General features: G+C 30.7%; 2 protein-coding genes across 2 annotated transcripts in view; both read right to left on the bottom strand.

Moving 5' to 3' along the window:
• Positions 1-1235: 1235 nt before the first annotated feature.
• On the bottom strand, positions 1236-14892 carry LOC145335303 (uncharacterized). Its single transcript, XM_080181039.1, has 4 exons — positions 14841-14892; positions 14198-14562; positions 1492-2011; positions 1236-1324 (listed from the first exon to the last, which is right to left on the bottom strand). The coding sequence occupies exons 1-4, from the start codon at positions 14890-14892 to the stop codon at positions 1236-1238; spliced, it is 1026 nt and encodes a 341-aa protein (XP_080037165.1).
• Positions 14893-15036: 144 nt separating this feature from the next.
• LOC145335304 (uncharacterized) overlaps positions 15037-21255 on the bottom strand; it is a 60528-nt gene continuing 54309 nt past the window's right edge. The window contains exons 11-14 of the mRNA XM_080181040.1: positions 18672-20092; positions 18186-18318; positions 17070-17486; positions 15037-15173 (exon numbers count right to left, since the gene is read on the bottom strand). Of these exons, the coding sequence (XP_080037166.1) occupies positions 15037-15173; positions 17070-17486; positions 18186-18318; positions 18672-20092 (2108 nt within the window). The remainder of the gene's footprint in view (positions 15174-17069; positions 17487-18185; positions 18319-18671; positions 20093-21255) is intronic.

The raw sequence follows: 21255 nt of genomic DNA on the forward strand, positions 1-21255 counted from the left end.
ATAAATTATGCAATGTTTTTGAGTCAATGAATTAGGGAGGGAGGGGACAATGGGTTGTTAATTACACTAGTCCCCAAAGTTTTATAATAATGTTTTCTTATTTGTTCGCTCAACAAGTTTGAAGACTTTAATTTAATTTTGGGTGTTTGTATCATGAAGTTAAGTGTCCACACCTTTCTACTATTGATCTTAATATACAAGAGGGGTATTTTTTTGTAGCATCAATTTATCGGCCATTGTCTTATCCCTTTAGATCCCTTCAAAATATAAGATAACATGGTTATAAAACTTCGGATCCCAGAGTAATTTACACTACAATGTACCTCCCCTCCATGCAAAAAATAATTCAAAATGTATAGTGTTTTTTTTAAGGTATGTAAAATTTAGATTTTGCTAAAAATGCAATTTTTGTAATAAAATTTGTCAAGACTCTTAAAATTGCATTAAAAAAAAAAAGATCTTATATAATAGAACGATAGAAGCGAACCATTTAACCAGAAATCTGAAGCCGAAGAAATAAGAAAATAGAAGATAAGTTGTTGTACATCCCAAATTAAGATTAACAAATTACTCTTACTGTATATATAATTAAAGGTGAAAAAGAAGTTCAATAGAAATAATTTTAATAAAGATAAAAATACCCCAATTTTTAGAATGAGTGAGAATATTTAAAAACTTTGGATACCCGTATAATTGAGAGTCTAGTGTTCCCTCCCTCCTGGTAATTTTCTAAACCAATTGAAATAAAATTCAAGTTCTTTTTGACCCAAGATTTCTATTTTTCATTCGAATTGTAGAATAGCTTTGCTACAAAAAAATATATTTATTTAAATAAGTTTCCTAATACGTCTAAAAATTGTAACACTTATACCCGACTGCATTTGCAATATGCAAGATCTTATTACACCTCTTTAATAAAGGACATAAAATTTTAATTAATTTACTTTTTACTCTTTTACAATTTCTTTTGAATTAGTAATCGGACAAAACATGTAAAAATAGCCTCCAACTAAAATACAAAATAATAGATAGTCTCAAAACCATATGAAATTTATAGATTACAAAAAAAAATGTTAGAGAGATCTTAACAGTCAGACAAGAATCCTAGCTAGTGTATTAGATAGGATTAATAAATTTTAAAATTATTGCTGTAAGGTAAAATGTTTTTATAACAAGTTAAGATAAAAATATAAAATTAGTATAAATAAAAAACTTAAATGATTTAAAAAGAATAGTTATGAAAAAAATTCCTGAACAATTTCTAGAGTATCTGGATCAATATTTCTGAAGCTATCAAGAATACTCGCGTTCAAAGCAGCGAAACCTAAATTAGAATAATAAAATTATATTAAAGATTTGATTTTAGCTCCAATACAGCGTTTTTCAGTTATAAAAGAATAAAGATAATAAAAAATTATGAAGCAATTATGCTAGGGTTGAAGCTATCCCAACAGTTCAATGTGTACAAATGTGGTTTTAAATTGTTCTTACCTATTTCATTGTTAAAAATATCCAAAATCCTCTTTTGAATTTCCGGCGTCAGTAGTTTTGAAGACTCATCTATTGATTTGACAGTTGTTTCTTTGGTATTGTCATCAGTCTGTGTATCTATGGAAGACTCATTAGCAGTGTCTATGGTAGCTTTTGATGTAGTTTCAGTTGGATTTAGAAGATTTTCTTGGTTTTCGACGATTTTTTGGGTTGTGCTTGGAAAATTTTCTTGATTTTCAATAATTTCCGCGATTTTTTCAGTTGAAGTTGGAAGATTTTCTAAGTTATCCTCGGTTTCATCCAAAAGAGGATCATCAACGAATGTTATTGTAGGGATTGTTGTTGTTTCGGTGGCATCTTTCAGGGCTCTTGTCGACGATTCTTTGTCGACAAATGTGTCGAAATCAGAGTCATCATAATTGTAATCTGTATCGTCGTCTAAAATTTCTGTTTCAAGAGCATCGACTCCAACTTTTTCAGACGATTGTTCAGGTTTTGAAGTTATTGTTGGGTTAGGTTCCTGAAATTAGATAATATAGGGTTAATTATTACATATTTCAAGGTATATATCATCCACAAGTAGCGCAGTTGCAAAGGTATCTATCTAAATCACAGTAGGCTTGTTTGACTATTGTGAACGTTGATTTTTTAGAGGGGTGTATTCACCCCCTGACAATAAAATTACACCCTTCTTGTTGTCCCTATTACACCCCCCCTCTACCCCCCTAAATTTTGGGTTCGTTGGGATGTCAAAATTCTTTAATGTGCACGCCACAGTTTCCAAAATAACACACAAAGGACATAAATTATAGAGTAGCCTAACTAATTGGCTAATAAAGCTAATATATAGGCTGCATATGAGTATTTTAGTCACAAAGTTCAAATCATTTGAACCCAAGTTCATCTTTTTCATCTTTCTTAAACTCCTCCTTTTCTTATTTTCTTTGGGACACAGATATATTAAGAAAAAACAAAATAGTATTTCTATGTTTGAAAGAAGTTCAATATACAAAACAAACGGTCGTTTGGACTTGGTCCCTGATTTTTCATAAATTTCTTTAAGCATCTTGCAAAAAAAGAAAATTATGATTCTGTACAAAACTGCGAAAATACGATTCTTTAAATAAAACTAGGTGAGGTTAAGGGAAGTGAAGTAGTTTGTAAGTTTAGAATAGTGAATTATCTGCAAATCTCATAAAAAAGGTCTAGGCTATTATTACAGAAAGCCCGAAGACAGAGTAGCTTCGCTAACAAAAATGATAGTTTTCGTTACATATTTAGTACAACACATTTCTGGCAAACTACCACTTTTGAAAAGTGTATTTCTAAACATGATATAATTTTGTGTCCTAATTGTTTCCATTGCTTTAGGTATTTAGAAAGCCAAATTTTTTGTTTTTTGTGGAAATACTTTTAAAAAAATTTGCATGGCAGAAATAATCAAGTTAAGAAGTGTTTAAATAATAATCCACAGGGGGGCAGACACTGACATACACAGGGGGGCAGACACTAACATACACAGGGGGGCAGACACTAACATACACAGGGGGGCAGACACTAACATACAACGGTTATAAATGAGTGAAAAGGGGAGAGTTTAGAAAGAGAGAAAGGCAAAGGGAGAGAAGAGAGAGAAAGAAATAAATAAAGAGAGAGAGAAAGAAAGAAATAAAGAGAAAGAGATAATGAATAAAAAGGGAGAGAAGGAGAGAGTTATTTGTTATCCTTGGGTAAAAGTAACAGGATGTCCAACTGTCTCTTGTGTGTCTGTATATCTTTATCTTATGATCTTGCTTACCGCTTAACCTATATGGTTCTCCTTTACTGTGAAATATTTGTAACTACTTTTTTCTTTTTTTCTCTTTTCCCTCTAAGAGAAATCACTTTCTCTTCTTAAAATTAAAATGAAATGTCGATGCTTCTAGAGGCGTAGCTGCTATTTGGTAAGAAATAATAAGAAATTGGGACGATTTAAAAGAAAAAATAAAAAGGTAGAAAAAATAATAGTTTGTATATTAGATACATAGATTAGATATGAATCAATAGATAGATGGAAAAAATATGCAAGTGAAAAGAAAAAGAAAATAAACAAATGAAAAGATCGTGCTCAGCTTAGGCAAGGTGGTGGTTATAAATGGGTGAAATTAGTAACATTGGCTTTAAAAGGTAACAAGTAAAAGGGGTTTTTAAACAATGAGGTGAAAGTGTTAAAAAGGATATAAAGATAGAAAGATAGGTTCATTCATAAAAAGGATGACAACATCCTTAAAATTGAAGCTCTAAAACGGTAGGACAAACGGACATTAACACTTGTATAGTGTCAGAACTGAATAATCAGAATATAGATTAATAAGAGTCAAAGCAAACTTGTGAGTAAATTTGTTGAAAAACTTCTTGATACAGGATAATGTTTATGGACATACTTACATTTTTTGAACTTGATTATAAAGTTGCTTTGCTTATAATATTGTACTTGTTGTCCCAGGAATCAGTATACCAAAAATCCGAACAATCGGATAACTAGATCGCATAAAAATGTGTTGTTAAAAAAGTAAAAAATCAACATGTTTAAAATGGACATACGCACATTCTGGTAATGATTATAGAGTCGCTACACTTTCTAAATCGTACTTCAGAAATCACCATGAAAAGTTTGAAATCGATAGGACAATTCTAACATGCCTACATTAACGAAAAAAGCTATCTGTCTCGGACGGAAGTACGGACGGACCGACCCTAATTATAGAAAAGCTTCGGTTGAAAAAGAAAGATAGAGAATGAGACAATTTATATAGATAGATTGATCAATTGATATAAATATCATTGTATTTTAGCTTAAAGATATAAATATATGTACTTACATAAGTAGCAAAGCATAAGAAGTATGGAAACTATGTTTTAAAAGAAAAATTTATGACTTCTGTAGCAAAACCGACAAATCAATGGAAAAATGGAAATTATTTACTGGTTTCCATTGAAATAGGGAACCTTCTTCAAAAAAGCTTCAGTCGTATATCTTAAATAAGACAGAAACTGTTTCAGACCTCCGGACAGATAAAACATAAAATAGATAGATAGATAGATAGATAGAGAAAGTAAGAATGTTCTATCACAATAGTATATATTCCTTCTTTAGTTAAATATTTCTAGAAGGATAGAGTTAGATAGATAAAATATAAAGATTGATAGATAGATAGAGAAAGTCAGAAAGTTCTATCACAATAGTATATATTCCTTCTTTAGTTAAATATTTCTAGAAGGATAGACTTATAATTAGATAGAGATAGATAAAACATAAAGATTGATAGATAGATAGATAGAGAAAGTAAGAAAGTTCTATCACAATAGTATATATTCCTTCTTTAGTTAAATATTTCTAGAAGGATAGAGTTAGATAGATAGAGATAGATAAATAAAAAGATTGATACTGATAGATAGATAGAGAAAGTAAGAAAGTTCTAACACAATAGTATATATTCCTTCTTTAGTTAAATATTTCTAGAAGGATAGAGTTAGATAGATATAGATAGATAAAAATAAAGATTGATACTGATGGATAGATAGAGAAAGTAAGAAAGTTCTATCACAATAGTATATATTCATATCTCCTTATGATGAAAATGAAACAGAGGGCATAAATACAAAGTAACAAAAATATTCAATTGTAATATATTTGATGGGATTTAGAACTAGGACAATGGATGATAAATTAATCTTCCTTCCACTTATGATAATCAAAACTCGGATATAGTCCCTTTCGTGGCAAAGCCCCTTAATTCGTTTTATTTTCAAAATGGCTTTTGATAGGTTATTTTAGGTTAGGTTAGGTTATACTGGGTTAGGTGATTGCCCCGCATGGTTATACAATTGGCCCTGCATGGTTAGAGCCTCCCGCAGGGGCTAGAAATAGGAGAAAAACTGCTGTGAAAATGCGAATAAACGCCCCTTAAGTGGCTTTGCCACGAAAGGGAGTATGCCCCAAAAGTCTTCATTTGGAAGTAAAAATATTAATTGTTGCCTTTTAAAACATTTAGTTATCGGAATAATGTCCCCAAAAACAGAAAATTTATAGCTGAGGGGATGATTAATTTATTGTCATTATTACAATTTTTTCTCTTTCTGTTGGTTTTGCTTTTCCAAATGTTTTAAATATTGACTTTATTGTATAAACATACTTACACATATGAATTTTGCTATAGCTGTCATAGAGGTTAACAAGTTCGTGTCTCATTCCAAAAATTGAGTCAGTGTTTATGTTTATATGTGTTTGTTTGTGTGTGTGTGTGTGTGTGTGTGTGTGTGAGTGTGTTTGTGTGTGTTTTGCTGAAAATGGTTACTTTAAGATGAAGCTAATTATAATCTATAGCAAATAAGTTTAATGCTTAAAGTCAGTAGATTATATTATAAACAAACACTATTTTTCATTGCACGACCTTAGTCTGGGAGTACTTACTATGATATGTGATCGCCTGTTTTTATGCCAATACATTCCCAAATCACAGTTTTCAGTCAAAGAAGTTACTAGGTTTGTAGGGCCAAGATTCGAACTCATATTATTAAAGATCGAATTGGGGGGAAATTAAGAGAACCATTGAAATTTGGAATTAATATTTATAGTGGTTTTATAACAATACCTGTGAAATTGAAGTTGTGTATATATATATTGTTTATGCAAATAGGATTCAAATGGTTCACTGCCTTCATGTCAGGAATAGAGATAAGGCAATTGAAGATAAAATATTTTTAAAAAAGAAGAATCCCTTTAAAAAGTATTATAAGGTGTAGGTATGAGGCAGAAAGAGTTAAAACCATCCCAAGGCTTTAAAGTTTGCGAGATCGTAACGAACAAACTAACAATATTTGAGAAAATATTAGAGAAAATTAGTGGGTCCATCTGTCCATCCATGAAAGTGTCATGTGTGACGTCATAAAAATACTTTAAAAAAGAAAGGATGAGAGGAAAAGTGGGAAGTGGATTTAGATGTCTTTTTATGGCGTCACACATGATACTTTCGAGAGCTTCAATGAAAATTTTAAAAATTTACTTAAAAGTTAACTGACTGTTAATATTGTTTTCAATTTGATAATACATAAAATACAATAAGTACATTTTTTACTTTTGATTAATTTTAAAGCATTTTTTACTTTGACCTAATTTTTAAATTAATGCATTAAATATACGCCTAAAATTAATTACAAAAATAATTTTTAAATTTTAAAAATTAATTTTTAATTGTTTCATTATGAAACAAAATTCAAACAAGTATAACATCATTCAAAGCTTTAAAAAAATGAGTAAAAAGTACAAGTTAAACTTAGTTTATTCTAAAAATATAGTTATTAATATAAATTAATAAAGCCTTTTGTCCTTTAAGATTTCGCTAACGACTTATTTGATTGAGGTTTTAAGGACGTTTTATAAAGGTCATGGGCAGGGTTTTAGTTATTTTTTTTCTACATAAACCAATAAAATTACATACTAACATAATGCTTTCAGATTAAACAGGGTGAAAGGTGGACTGACAAGCAAAGTTATTGAGTAGCTACACTACCAAAAATTTGGAATAAAGGCAGAAAAATGTCTTTTATCATTGTGCTAAATAGTTGGATTTCTGACGCTTTGAAAAAAGAAAAATTCTGAAAGATATGGAACAAAGACATTAGGTAATAATCAAAACAGCCAAAAATAAAATAGTAATAATAGCAAAAGTTTGTAATCGTATTTCTCTATTTGTTTGGCTGGTTAGTATATATAAATTTTGTTGCCTTTAATAGAAGTAGACATTTTATTCAAATGGGATTCTTCAAATAGTATAAGAGACAATATTATCATCGTATAATTGACATTCTGACTAACTACATAAATAAATATGTTAAAATAATTACATCTCGGAATTTTGACATAAAGAATAAATTATTATCTTAAGTATTGCTATAATGTGTGCTATTTTATAATACGCTAATATTTGGTAACATCTGATATTGAAAATGAATTTTCCAGAGTTATGGAAAACAGAGATTTGACAATTTCCCAAAGAACAAAATTGATACATAATAAAAGACATCAAATAAATACATATAGACAGTGGCGTGCGGGGTTTCAACAAACAACTCTTTAAAAATTGAAATTGTGAAGGCATACCTCTACAATTTTACCACCCCCTAATGGTTTAACACCCTGCCCCTTTGAATCGATGTGTACGCCACTGCATATACTCCTTTTATTTAAACCTATCTTTCCATCTTTTTCAGGGAAGTTTAATCGGGGTTATTTTACGCCAACCCCCCCCCCTCAAATTATATTAAATGGGATATTGTTTCTTTGATTTTTCCAAATTTTTGGGCATATTATGCTGTATGTACACAATTTTTTAACATCAAAGTGTATAGTTGAACCAAGCCCATTCAATTGTACATTCACATGGACGGTTATCTACAAAAGTAGCGCAGTAATCACTAATTAATGCAAATATAAACCAATATGCGCGAGAAACAATTTTACATAGCAGTTATACAACAAGAAAAAATTAAAGAATAATTTAGAAATCTAATGCTTAAAGACACTGCTTTCAAAAAATAACGAAACTTGCAGGCTTATTTTTAATGCGAACAGACAGACGGACATATTATATTTACATATACCTAGTAGCTGTGCAAACTATTGAAATTGTAATTGTGTGTTATATTTTATAATGTATATGGAAATATGAGTGTCAAAATCTCGAAAATCAATACAACAATCATGGTCGAAAGTACATTGGACAGGTTCAAGGCTATTTGCAGCAAGATTTTTTAAGAATAGGGAAACATGAGAGATTTTCACAATTTTAGAGTATTTAAAAAAATAAGCACCAAAATACATTCTTTCATAACATGAAAAGAAGTAATAAGCCGAAACTTTTCATTTTCATTTTTCTTCCATTACACTATTCCTATTTCCCTGAAAATTTATTGTAAATTGAATCATTACCTAACCTTTCCCCTTTGACAGCCGTTTTCCAGGGCTAATTGACAAAATATTTAATTTTCTGTTAATTTTAAAACAATGCTTTTATGTGTATTTGTTTGTTTTGTTTTTAATTAAACATTTTTATTAGATATAATAAAGAAAGTTAGATAGACAGACAGATAGATAGCAAGAAAGCTAGATATATAGATAGATAAACATAATAAAATCTAAATAAAAGGCCTTTATAACTAAAGCAAATAAGCCCATTGTAGTACAAAAATTAGTAAGAGATCTTAAATAAATATTTGATTTTACTAAGTATCAATTATGTAGTACAATATAGATTTTAACAGATTTTTTTCAATCTAGAATATTTCAAAATTTCCATAAATAAGAATAAGAAAATAAAAAAAGTAAGCTATTCTTTTTAGTAGCGAAGCTACTCTATAATTCATGTGGTTTCACGATGGAAAAATGACATCTTCTCAGTTGCTATTGGAAATTGACAGCTGGAATTTTTAGTATGATCTATGCGCATCTATTCTTATACACTGTTTTGTCCATCTGTCAGTCGGTCATGCTTCAAAAGACATAAACCTTTTTCTTCAAGGTGTCTTGAGTTTCTTTAAGTTTAACCATTTGTACGCTCTTTCTTTCTTTATTTTCTGTGATATGACAACTAAACATCTGAGGTGGATTCTTTAAAAAAATTCATTTCGTGAAAAATCCACCAAAATCACATTAAAAATCTACAAAAATCAAACAAAATCATATGTTAATAACCCTTCTATAATTTTGTTTAATTTTTGTAGATTTTTAATGTGATTTTGGTGGATTTTTCACGAAAACAAGTTTGCCCCACTAAGCGATTAGTGGTGCAATTTTTTTTTTAAGAATCCACCTCTGCTGTCTAAAGTCATTTTTTTTCGTTTTTTCATGTCATGATTTTTTTGGGCTTTGCTACTTATAAATACAGTCATCCTTGTTTAACCCTAAATATTTTTGTTGAGTTACTTTTGATAATATTTGGATTTGTTCAGGTAGAAGTACTTTTTCTTTGTTATTAACGTAAAAAGAAACATTACACAAATTTTTTATTTCTTATTTTTGGAAAGTACAAGGAGCTGCTCTTAAATAAAAATATGAGATCATAGCAACACAAAATATTAAATATTTTGAAAGAATAACTTTTTTTATTGATAAAAAGGAGGAATATCTTAGGAAAATAAATCTTAGAAATCAGTCTCAAATAGCAGTAAATTAAATCACAAATCTTCCATCATAGAATAATTATCTCAGACGGCTAGGCGGACAAAATAAATTTTAGAGAAGTCAGTCATGCTCATACGTAAAGTCAAGTGCGTCCAAGGGAACACCGTAAAAGTGTCTGAATATGACGTCAGAAAAAATTAACAACTAACCAATGAGAGGCCGCTATATATTTTACCATTGTGAATACTGGCTTCTCATTGGTTAATTGTTAATTTTTTCTGACGTCATAGTCAGACACTTTTACGGTGTTCGTCCAAGGGGAAGGGGGAGGTAAGTAAAAAGGTGTTTAAACCCCCCTCCCCCCAAAAAAATAGAGGACAAAGAAAGTACACCAATTTATTACCCGAATTAACCTACACTCTCATAACATACTGATAGCAATAATTTTTAATATTATTATAGAAAATTATAGACATGTTATGATATCACTATATTACAACAAGGATGAAAATATCCACATGTCGTGTAGCTTAGAAATTTATTTATATAATACAAATAAGAACGATGTCTTTCTGCCTCTCTGAAGCTCAAGATCTCTCTAACTGCTGGTTTTAAGCTATTTTCCGAATAGTGGGACATATCAAATTCAATAATGAGTCAGAATATGATAATAAAATTATACATCTACATCATAAAAGATTACATTGGCCAAAGAAATAAATTAAAGAGTGGCTCCACTACTAAAAAAGTCAAGATTCTAATAAAAATAATCATAAGTGGTATTCAAATACTTTTGTTGATGGCTTTTAATGGATTAAAAAAGGTTTTTGATAATGATAATTCTTCGAATATAATCTTAGATAAGGTGCTTAATCATTTATTATTTTTGTGGCAACGCTTCTATAAATAATTTAGTCTGTCGCAAAGGTCCAACTTTTTAAAAATTATGAGGATTAAGACAACAGATCTATAGTATAAATGTATATACAGATAACTACCTCCCTCCCTTTTTCAATGACCTCTTTCGTCTGCTACCAAATTGTTTTCTGCTACTTGGCTGTGTTAATATAAGCGATAACATTGGTTGATTTTTAATGAACCGATTGAGAGTTAGCACAAGGACAGTGCGATGGGGAGATGCAGTTAGTTAACCCTTTCTCCCTCAAGTGTTTTACTATAATGATAAGACAAACAACATCCCCGATGATGAAAAACAAAATCATCCCTTCTGTAAAGAGTAATAATTGGTTAAAAAGTTTGGACACTTTAAGTCTGGAACTAACTAACCAATCACAATTGACAAAGTACCCAAAGTTTTTTAACCAGTGATTAAGATAAAGTGGATATAAAACTTTGTTCTTGTGTATAAATTTACAGTCCAATTTTCCTGTTAAAAACCTAATTATCAAAGAAAAATAAATCTTCCTCCTTTCCTACCTTTTTGATTTAAAAACACAAAATTTGAAGATGATATTAAAAATTTCTAATCGTTATGTAAGATTTAACAAATTTTAATCCGTTTCAATTGTTCATTTATTTTTATTTTAACAAAATATCAACCATATCAACCATACATAAATAACCTTAATTAAGCTAATTTGAATGATATTAACGTCGACAGTTATTTGTATAGGGGTGTATTTAACCCTCCAGTTCTCTTGGTAGGGTGGAGATACCCTCCCCATAAACCTTTCCTGCACCAATGAGAAGCTTCACTGTAAAGGAGAACAATATTGGTTCAGCGGTTAGAAAGATCCATCGTTACAAACAAACACTAGACATCCTGTTACTTTTAGATAAGTATGATAAAAGTTGACATACAAAGTAAATTATTTAAAAGCAAAGCTATTTAAAATTTAAACCCTTACACTCTCTCATTGTTACAAGCATCTAAATTCTAAAATATTTTTTTATCTTCAGATGATTTGTAAAAGTCCACAGACACGACTCATAAATGCGGGAGAATGGGGGGGGGGGTTGTTCTCAGAAAACAGCAAAATAAGTTTTATAATTAGAGGCATTTTACATATTTGTGTGTAGTTTTACACTATAGTCCCTTTCGAGACATCGCCTCTTAAGGGGCGTTTCGTCGTATTTTTACCGTAGTTTTCGATTAATTATTTTAGGTTAGGTTAGGTGATTGTCCAGTAGGGTTAAAGCCCCCAATAGGGATAGAAATATGAGAAAAGCTACTGTAAAAATACGACGCAACGACCCTTAAGAGGCGATGTCACGAAAGAGACTATACCTGAAAATTAACTTAATTTTGCTCATGTTAAATATTTGTTTTGTGTAAAGATACGACGTTTAGACTTTCTTAGATCAAAATCTTTTAAAACTGTGTCTTATGGTGATCAATAAATAGCTTTGAAATTGTGTACATTTACGATACATTTATTTTCATTTGATCCTTTAGTGTAAAGTAGGAAGGTTTTTTTGTTTGAAATTTAAGATCCTATTTACTGTTGATAGTCTTATCCTTTTTGGGGGTAGCTTCACTTGGGTCTAGGATGATTTTAAGCTATTTTTCTGCCCATAAAAGTCCTATTTTATTTTAAATGGGCATACAAAATTATCAAAAATGTACAAAACCTTACGGCCAACGAAGGTACATTATTCCAAAGTGTGTCATTCTATTACGATCAAGCCAACGCCGTATTATGGTACAAAAACAGATATACAGTACAGATGTATATACAGACAACTACCCCCATTCCTTTTTCAAAGACCTCTTTGGTCTGCTTATAAATTATTTTCTACTACTTGGCTGTCTTAATATAAGCGACGCCGTTAGTTGATTTTCAATGACCCAATAGAAGGGTAACGGTTGAACAAGGTGGTTGCGATGGGGAGATACAGTTATTTAAACCTTTCTCCCTCTAGTGTTTTGCTCTAATGTACAAAACCAAGACAAATATCAGGACAAGAATAGTTATTTCTCGCATCGTATTATAAACGGCTTTCCGCGGATATAGAATGTACAATTATGAGATTAAAACTAGCTTTTTTAGCCCCGAGGTGCCGAAGGCACCGGCTAAAAAGACTGGTTGTTATTTTATGATTGTACATTTTTTTATTCGTAGAAAGCTGGATATAATACGATGCTAGACATAGTTTTTTCGTATGGATGAGAACCGGTTCCTATCCACCGTATTCGAATGAATACGAGAAACCAAATTTTGGGATTTTATTTGTCAATTTGTTATTCCAAGAAACTAAAAGAAGCTTCATTTTACAGGAGACCCATATTATCCAGCAGTTAGCAGGATCTTTCAGTAGAGACAGACAGACAAACATCTTTACTTATTTGTTGAGTTAAGCTTTTATTAATTTTGTCCTTGTTCTAAAAATCTACTTCGTCATGACTTAAATATTAAATATTTTTCATGTAACTTTTATAATATCAAAAAAGGCACTTGAAATATTATAACCAAAAAATATCAAATATTTTTTGTACACCAAAAATTTTGGTACTTTAAGACTTTAAGGTACAAGGATATTATACATTTATAAAAATATTTTTGTTAATCCTATTGAAAAAAAACAGGATGTTTTTCAGTTAATTGTCTCTTTGTATGCATGTACAGTAAGATCTTTTAAACGACAAAGCCCAAATTGTGTCAAAAATGATCCATGTGACGTCATAAAAATGAGTTAGATGAGAGGAGAAAGGAAAAAGAAAAATTTGTCCTTCAATTTTCAAATAAGTTTGGTTCAGGTCCAAGGCAGGTTTTAGGCTAATTATAGGAGAGATACGTTACTATCTTCCTTTTCAATTTTTATATCGATTTAAATTATGTGATCTTGTGTGTGCGTTTATTTTGCGATTGAATAAAACCCCCCCTCAGTTGAAAGTGATAACACGTCTCTGAATTATGAGTGATATGACATACCCACTAAGAGATATAAGTTTTCCGGAATTTTAATGTAGGGAGTAGATTTAAAATCTGCATCAAATTTTAAGGATTTTTTATAAAATTCGTTTTTTGTAAAATTCTTTATCTAAAAGCGAAAATACATTTTAAGTTAATTAATTTTGACCAATAGGATAGGTGGATTTTAAACTACCTGCGCTCTAATTGGTTGAATGATGTACGACATCCAATCAGAGCGCAGATTTTTTTAAATCCACCAATCACAGATGCCAAAATTAATTAACTTAATTTGTATTTCCGCTTTTAGATAAAGAATTTTACAAAAAACGAATTTTATAAAAAATCCTTAAAATTTGATGCAGATTTCAAATCTACTCCCTACATTAAAATTCCGGAAAACTTATATCTCTTAATACCCACCCCTACATACCTAAATCAAAAATTTAGATTGCCAAGACTGACTTCTTAAATTTATACTGAACAAAATTCAGAAAGTCTATCTTCATTAGCAACTGCACAAAACATTTTTGATGGATAAACGTACGGACATTTGAAATTATAGAGTAGCTTCGCTTATAAAAAAAAATAGATTTCAATGTACACATTTTGTCTAACAAATTTCACAATAAAGTCTGGGAGACCAAAGATATAGAAAAAAAGAAAAACTTACCATGGTATTAGCAGATTTTTGGGTCATGGGGGTGCCTTCAAACGCCATCGGGGTTGTATTAACCCCCTCTTCAAGAAGTCTTATTGTTGTTTCGCTATCATAGGAGGGAGGAAGTGTAGTTTTTTCATCAACCAATGAAATTTCATCATTTTGAGAGGGAATAGATGCTGTTTTAGTCTCTGGCAACGGTTTCCCCGTAATGGAATTAATTTTCGCGGGTTTTAGTCTTGCGACCTCCCCTGTATTTTGTTGTTCTTGTTGCGCCACGCTGACATCAGGAATTTGAGTGGGTCTATTGTCTCCAGAGTCTACAGTCCCAGTTCCATCTTCCACTGACACCTCTACAGATTCTAACAAGACGGATACTTAAAAAATGTCCAATTTAGTTTTTGTTAACAGATTATGTTTTATGTTTATATCTATTGGTCTTGATTTATATTGTTTTTGAATAACTTGATGCAATTGAAGTATTTTTAAATATATTTAGGTACATAGGTGTTAAATTAACAATAACATTACATGGTATAAATCTTCAAAATTGGTGAAGTAACAAACATGTTTTCAATTTAAAAACCAGTTCAATGATTTCGCAGGATTCTTGCCTTGTGGGGCTTATCTAGCCCTTTCTTTAAAAAACATTTACAAGGTCTGTCTGTCAATTGATTAAATAGTCGTATAGTTGGGGGAATCTTCATTAGGAAAACGCGACCTCTATCTTTAAAGCTAATTTTTTAAAACTTACTCAGACGGACAGACCGACATTAGTTATAGAGTAGCTTACATTACTAAAAATCAAAAGTAAATTTGCCAAAATGTTAACAAAGCCAACAAAATTATTTTTAAGTATCCGTCCCTTGGTTTGATTCAGTGTCCTTAATACCTTCGCCACGATTTTCTTGTTCTAAACTTTCATCCCCCCCGCCATTATTTTCTTCATCCTCACTCGTTTCAAAGACATCGGTATTGTCAGGAACATCTTAAGAAGAGAAATTCAATGTTTTGTCAATGAAGAAAAATATCAAAAGTTGATAGGTAGATATTTAAATAGAATATTATTAGAGGTGATTTGCTGTCACAAATTATCTTTATTTTGACAAAAAAAAATTATTTTCTTCATATAATAAGAAAATAAAAGACTGTATTTGACTTACAAATCTAGAAAGTAAAATAGTTTTTTTCTTTTGGTTAAATACAAACAAAAATAAAGATTAATAGATAGCTATTGATTATAAATTGATTGACGAATACATAGATTTTGGATAAATAAAAGAATACATGGATTAATGATTAAATAGCATATTATCTACTTTTGCTGTTTTTAAAATCTTATCCTATTTATTGTATGAACTCTTATAAAAATTATTAGTATGTGACACGATTATGCAAAAGACGAGAAAGAAAATAAAAAACTGAAAGTTGTTTAAATAGCACACTTTATGTCATGACTTCTTTTATGTTTGTCTTTAATGGTATGTCTATTCTTATCCGTAGCGAAGCTATCCAATTGTTAGGGTATGAATGTCTGTTTGTCCTTTGGTAAATAATTTCATTCTGAAAGAAGCTTAAACTAGCTTCTGCCTTAAAATTTACTTCAACTTGTAATTACTTTTGTAGCTTTAAACTTATTAATATCCACTGGATTAGAACCGGTATTGAACATTAATGAAAAGTCATGTATTGTGTCGTGTTAAAGACAATTTTCTACGAATAAAAAAATAAAAGTTTTGATTGGTCAGGGCCTTGGATCTCTCAGGGCCAACAAAACTGGAATTTTTCATTTTACTATCCGCGGATAGTTGTCTATAATACTATAAATATATTAATATATCCTTATATATGTCTTTTATTTATCTATCTATCTAAAATCTGCTAATTAAAGCTTAAAGTTCTAACACTCATTAACCTTACAACTTGTTAAATTAGCTTTCTTTTTTTTCAAGTTGAACTTTGGTAGTTTTACTAATCTATCAGATGAGTAGCTACTCTATAACTCACTTTAAAAAAGAACGGGACACAAAGCTTTTTGAAAATAAAATCTAAGTTTTGTTTTGAAGCCAAATAGACACTTTAAAAATTTCCTCCAACTATCATGGTTTTAAAATACTGATTCCTAAGAGATTAGTCACAAAGTTGCATAGCATCTATATAGTCAAGTCCTAAATGTGCGTCTACCTTATATAATATTTTTTCAAATTCAAATTAAAAGATATGTCCCTATATATTTGACAGTTTTTTTGAGCTTTGCTATTTTAGATAATATTATCCTCGTTCACAAAGATAATTAGGCTAACTTCTATTTTTACCAATACCACACATGTTTTTAGATTAATTGATTATATTGTTAAACTATTATTACCATGTGAGAGGTATATTTTATCTAAAGAAAATATTTACTTACATTTTTCGACAATTTAGAAAAAAAATAGCATTTTCAAATGAGTATCAATCATAATAGCAAAAATAGAAAGACAGAAAGTTAAATAGATAGACAGAGATATAGATAGATAGAAAGAAAGATAAATAGATAGACAGAAAGATAAATAGATAGACAAAAAGATTAATAGATAGACAGAAATAAAGAAAGACAGACAGACAAATAGCTTAATTGACAGATAGATAGATAGAAAGACAGAAAGGTAGATAAATTGTTAGACAGAATAATAGATAGACAGAAAGAAATTTAGCTTCATTGACAGATAGATAGATAGACAGAAAGATGAATGGATAGAGAGAAAGATAAATAAAAAAGATAGATAGATATACAGAAAGTAGGATGATATATAAACAGAAAGATAGATAGACAGAAATTTAGATAGGCATGAAGTTGAATAGGTAGATAGAAAGATAGATAAAAATTGAAATAATCGCTCACCTTTAAAGATTGATATTGCCGGAGCATTTGTCGTATCCTCCCCAGAATCATTATCAACCATAGTTGTCGTATCCTCCCTGGAATCATTATCAACCATAGTTGTCGTATCCTCCCTGGAATCATTATCAACCATAGTTGTCGTATCCTCTCTGGAATCATTATCAACCATAGTTGTCGTATCCTCCCTGGAATCATTATCAACTATAGTTGTACTAGCAATGGTTGAAGTGCTTTCAAACTCATTCGTAGATTTTTCAAACTCATTAGCAGCACTTTCTAATGTGGTAACTTGTTTGGGAATGTTTTCTGTCTCGGTGGTGGTTTCATCATCAGTAATGCTTTCTATTGTGGTTTGCCGGGGAATGTCTGTTGGCTCAAAATAGTCATTTATATCGTCATCTAGGATTTCGGCAGAGTCTAAAATGATTAATTGATCAATAACTATTAATTGATATTATACATATTGATGTGTTTCTTGATGGATGGATTGATAGATGGATACAAAGATGGATAGATAGATAGCTGGAGAGATAGATAGCTGGAGAGATAGATAGCTGGAGAGATAGATGGATATATATATGGATAGATAGATCGATAGATAGATCGATAGATAGATCGATAGATAGAAAGATAGATAGATAGATGGATAGATACATAGATACATAGATAGATGGATAAATAGGTAAATAGATAGAAAGATGAATAGATAGATAGATGGATAAATAGGTAGATAGATAAATGGATAGAAAGATGGATAGATATATAGATGGATAAATAGGTAGATAGATAGATAGAAAGATGGATAGATATATATATATATAGATGGAATGATATATAGATATATAGATGGATAAATGAATAGGAAGATGGATAGATAGATGGATAGATAGATGGATACATAGATGGATAGATAGATGGATAGAAAGATGGATAGATAGATGGATAAATAGATCGATAGATAGATGGATAGAAAGATTGATAGATAGATGGATAGATAGATAGATGGATAAATAGGTAAATAGATAGAAAGATGGATAGATAGATAACTGGATAAATAGGTAGATAGATAAATGGATAGAAAGATGGACAGAAATATAAATGGATAAATACACTCACCAATTGGTTTTTCGAAACTTGGAAGATTTTTTGTTGTTGTTTGTTGTTCAAATGTATCTTTTTCAAAGTCATTTAGAGGAAACTCAGTTTTTGTATTGTCGCCGTCTTGTTGCTCAGCGCTTGATAAGGATGTCTTTAAAATCACAAGGTTTTTATATTGGAGGTTTAAACATTGGCAAATTTTATTCAATTTAAAAAAAACAATATTTTGTTATTCTTTTTTACTTATCCGCGTCTTGCTGTTTCAGCAAATTCAGCCTCCTTGGTCAAATTATTTAATTATAAAAATATGTTTTTAATAAAGTTTGCCATAAACGTTTCCTTTGGTCAAAAATGATAAAATACTTTTTAGCGTAATTTACCATCAAGAAATAAATAAAAATAATATTTGAAAATCTCTTTGATGAATGGGCAGCGATGAAATATTGGCAAGAATTTCAAAACTACAAGAACAAATTATAATGTCAAACCGTACAATATAAAAACCTTGAGGGTAGTTGTAGGCGTAGAATTGGCACCATTATTTTCTTCTCTAAAGGATGTTACACTTGCTGTCGGTGTTGTGGCTATGTTCAAATTTGTGTCATCTTCAAATTCATCAGTCTTGCTAACACCTTCCTCATTTTCAAATTCATTCAAGTCATTAGCAACATTTTTGTTGGTTGTTGCAGCAGTGGCAATTGTTGTGTCATATTCATTAAAAAAGTCATTATCAGCTTTTTTGATGGTTGAAGATTCTTTTTCGAGTATATTTGCCATTGTTGTAGATTTTTCTATGGAATTAGCATTTTCTACTTCATTAATTGTATCATAATCCACATTTTTAATGGTAGTAGTATCTTTTTCAAGTGCATTGGCTATTGTTGTTGATTTCACTAATTCAGTTTCTTCATTAAAATTATCATAATCAACTTTTATGGTAGTGAATGAATCTTTATTAATTATATTTCTATTTGTTGTTGTTTTTTCAAAGTCATTTGAATTGTCTTTTGCATTGAAATCAATATTTTTGATAATATTGGTCTCAGCTGGAATTGAGGGTTTTTCCGACGTATTTGGCATCAGCGTATCCTTACTTTCTATTGCGATTTCGCCGTCATTATTTTCTTGTTTATCTGATGTTGGATCGCTGCTGTCAAATACTTCGTCAGAGATCTCAGCAGGAGTCTCGGTAATTTCTGCTATGTCGCCAATCTGAGGAATTTTCACTTGTACAGTTTGATCTATGTTAATGTTTAATGTGTCAATTGGGCCAATGCTTTCGCTTTCCACCCCCTCCCCGCCAGTGGAAAGGCCCCCTGGCATAGTGGTGACTTGATTGGGTAGCCCCACCTCCCCACCAAGTGTTGTAATGAGGGCAACATTCGTGGGACTGTCGGTGGGGGGTGGGAATGTTAAATATTCACCACCCTCTGATTTAATTGGGGGTAAAGTGGTGAATTTTGACGGGTCCAAGTCGGAAGAAATTATATCATCATCGTAAATGTTGTCATTGCTGTCAATCAATTCATTATCATCTGCATTAGAGTTATCCATGGGAGCTTCAGTGTTTTCGCGGATTTCTTTCTCAGTTGTTTGGAGGATTTTCTGTTCATCAATTTCAGGGAGTTTAACATTAACACTTTCGGAGATATTATTGTCATCATTTTCGGGGATTGTATTGTCAACTTTGTCCTTGATACTTTCATCAGTTGCCGAGACTTTTTCAGGTATTTTAATGTCAATATTATCGGAAATATTTTCATCATCATTTCCGGCTTTTTCATTGTTATAATAAGTTGTTAAAGTATCTTCAGTAGATGTATAAATATCTTCGTCATTTTGATTTATTAGATCAGGTACTCTTGCCAAAGTTTCTTCATCTATGGGACTTTCTTTTTTATCTTCATCTACTTCAGAAAATGCGTCTATTATTAAAAAAAGTTTGCTTTTTGTACTTCAAAAATAATAAAAGTAATGTTTATAAAAACTAAAATGGTTTAAAACTTTCCGTTAATTATATGTTAAAATTTATACAACGAATTAAAATGCTAATTGGAAATTTACACAATTTTTAACGTTTTATTTTGCAGATTTTTCTTAGTTGGGGAGTGTCCATACGTCCGTCAGTACGTTTAATATGTAGATTTAAATGAAGATGATTAAAGTCCCTCAACAGATTATGCCGTCATACGATAGAATAGCCAATGAGAGGTCAGTATACACTGTAATTGACTAATGGTAAAATTTATGATGGCCTCTCATTGGTTATTTTATTGTTTAATCTGTTGAGGTACTTTAATCACCTTCATTTAAATATAAAACATCCTTCTTGTAATACTTTGCAAAAGCAAACTTTCCTTGGTTATTTATGTTTTGTTCAGTAGCAACTTGGATGTCTTTATTAGGGCTAAATGTTGTAATACCGTCTGAGATTGGTTTTTGAGATGCTTCGCTTGGTTTGAATGTGGTTATCTCGTCCTTGGTTGATTTTAGAGTTACTACGCTTGGTTTTAAAGTGGTCATTTCAACGTTCTATTGTATAATAACATTTTTTAATTGTTACAAGATAATAATGAAAGTACAAAAATCCAATGGAGAAAAATTAAGAATTACGAAAAAAAGGAATATTAATAAATAAACAATAGAAAAAGAATGCAATAAAGGAGAAAAATAGAGGGCTAATGATTGAAAAAAGAGAGAGAAAGAAATACAAAGAGAGAGAGAGAGAAGGGAGAGAGAGAGAGAGAGAGAGAGAGAGAGAGAGAGAGAGAGAGAGAGAGAGAGAGAGAGAGAGAAGGGAGAGAGAGAAACAGACAAGAGAGAAAGAGAGAGACAGAGAGAGAGAGAGAGAGAGAGAGACAGAGAAAGACAGAGAGAGAAAGAAAGAGAGAGAGAGAGAGAGAGACAGACAGAGAAAGAGAGAAAGAGAGAGGGAGAGAGACAGAGACAGAGACAGAGAGAAAGAGAGAAAGAGAGATAGAGAGAGGGAGAGAGAGAGTAAGAGATAGAGAGAGAGAGATAGAGAGAAAGACAGGAAGAGAGATAAATAATAAATAAAGAAAATTAAAAATATAATTTTTAAAAAATT

The sequence above is a fragment of the Acartia tonsa genome, chromosome 13 (assembly GCF_053477335.1).
Source record: "Acartia tonsa isolate MP-2025a chromosome 13, ASM5347733v1, whole genome shotgun sequence".
NCBI classification, from domain to species: domain Eukaryota; kingdom Metazoa; phylum Arthropoda; class Copepoda; order Calanoida; family Acartiidae; genus Acartia; species Acartia tonsa.

Bases quoted from the DNA above. Each gene is read 5' to 3' on its own strand.
- LOC145335303 (XM_080181039.1), bottom strand. From the start codon at position 14,892: ATGAAGATTCCCCCAACTATACGACTATTTAATCAATTGACAGACAGA. The intron at 2,012-14,197 runs GTAAGTTTTTCT...ATCTAATTTCAG, and splicing joins AAAAATCTGCTAATACCATG to GAACCTAACCCAACAATAAC. The intron at 1,325-1,491 runs GTAAGAACAATT...ATTCTAATTTAG, and splicing joins TATTTTTAACAATGAAATAG to GTTTCGCTGCTTTGAACGCG.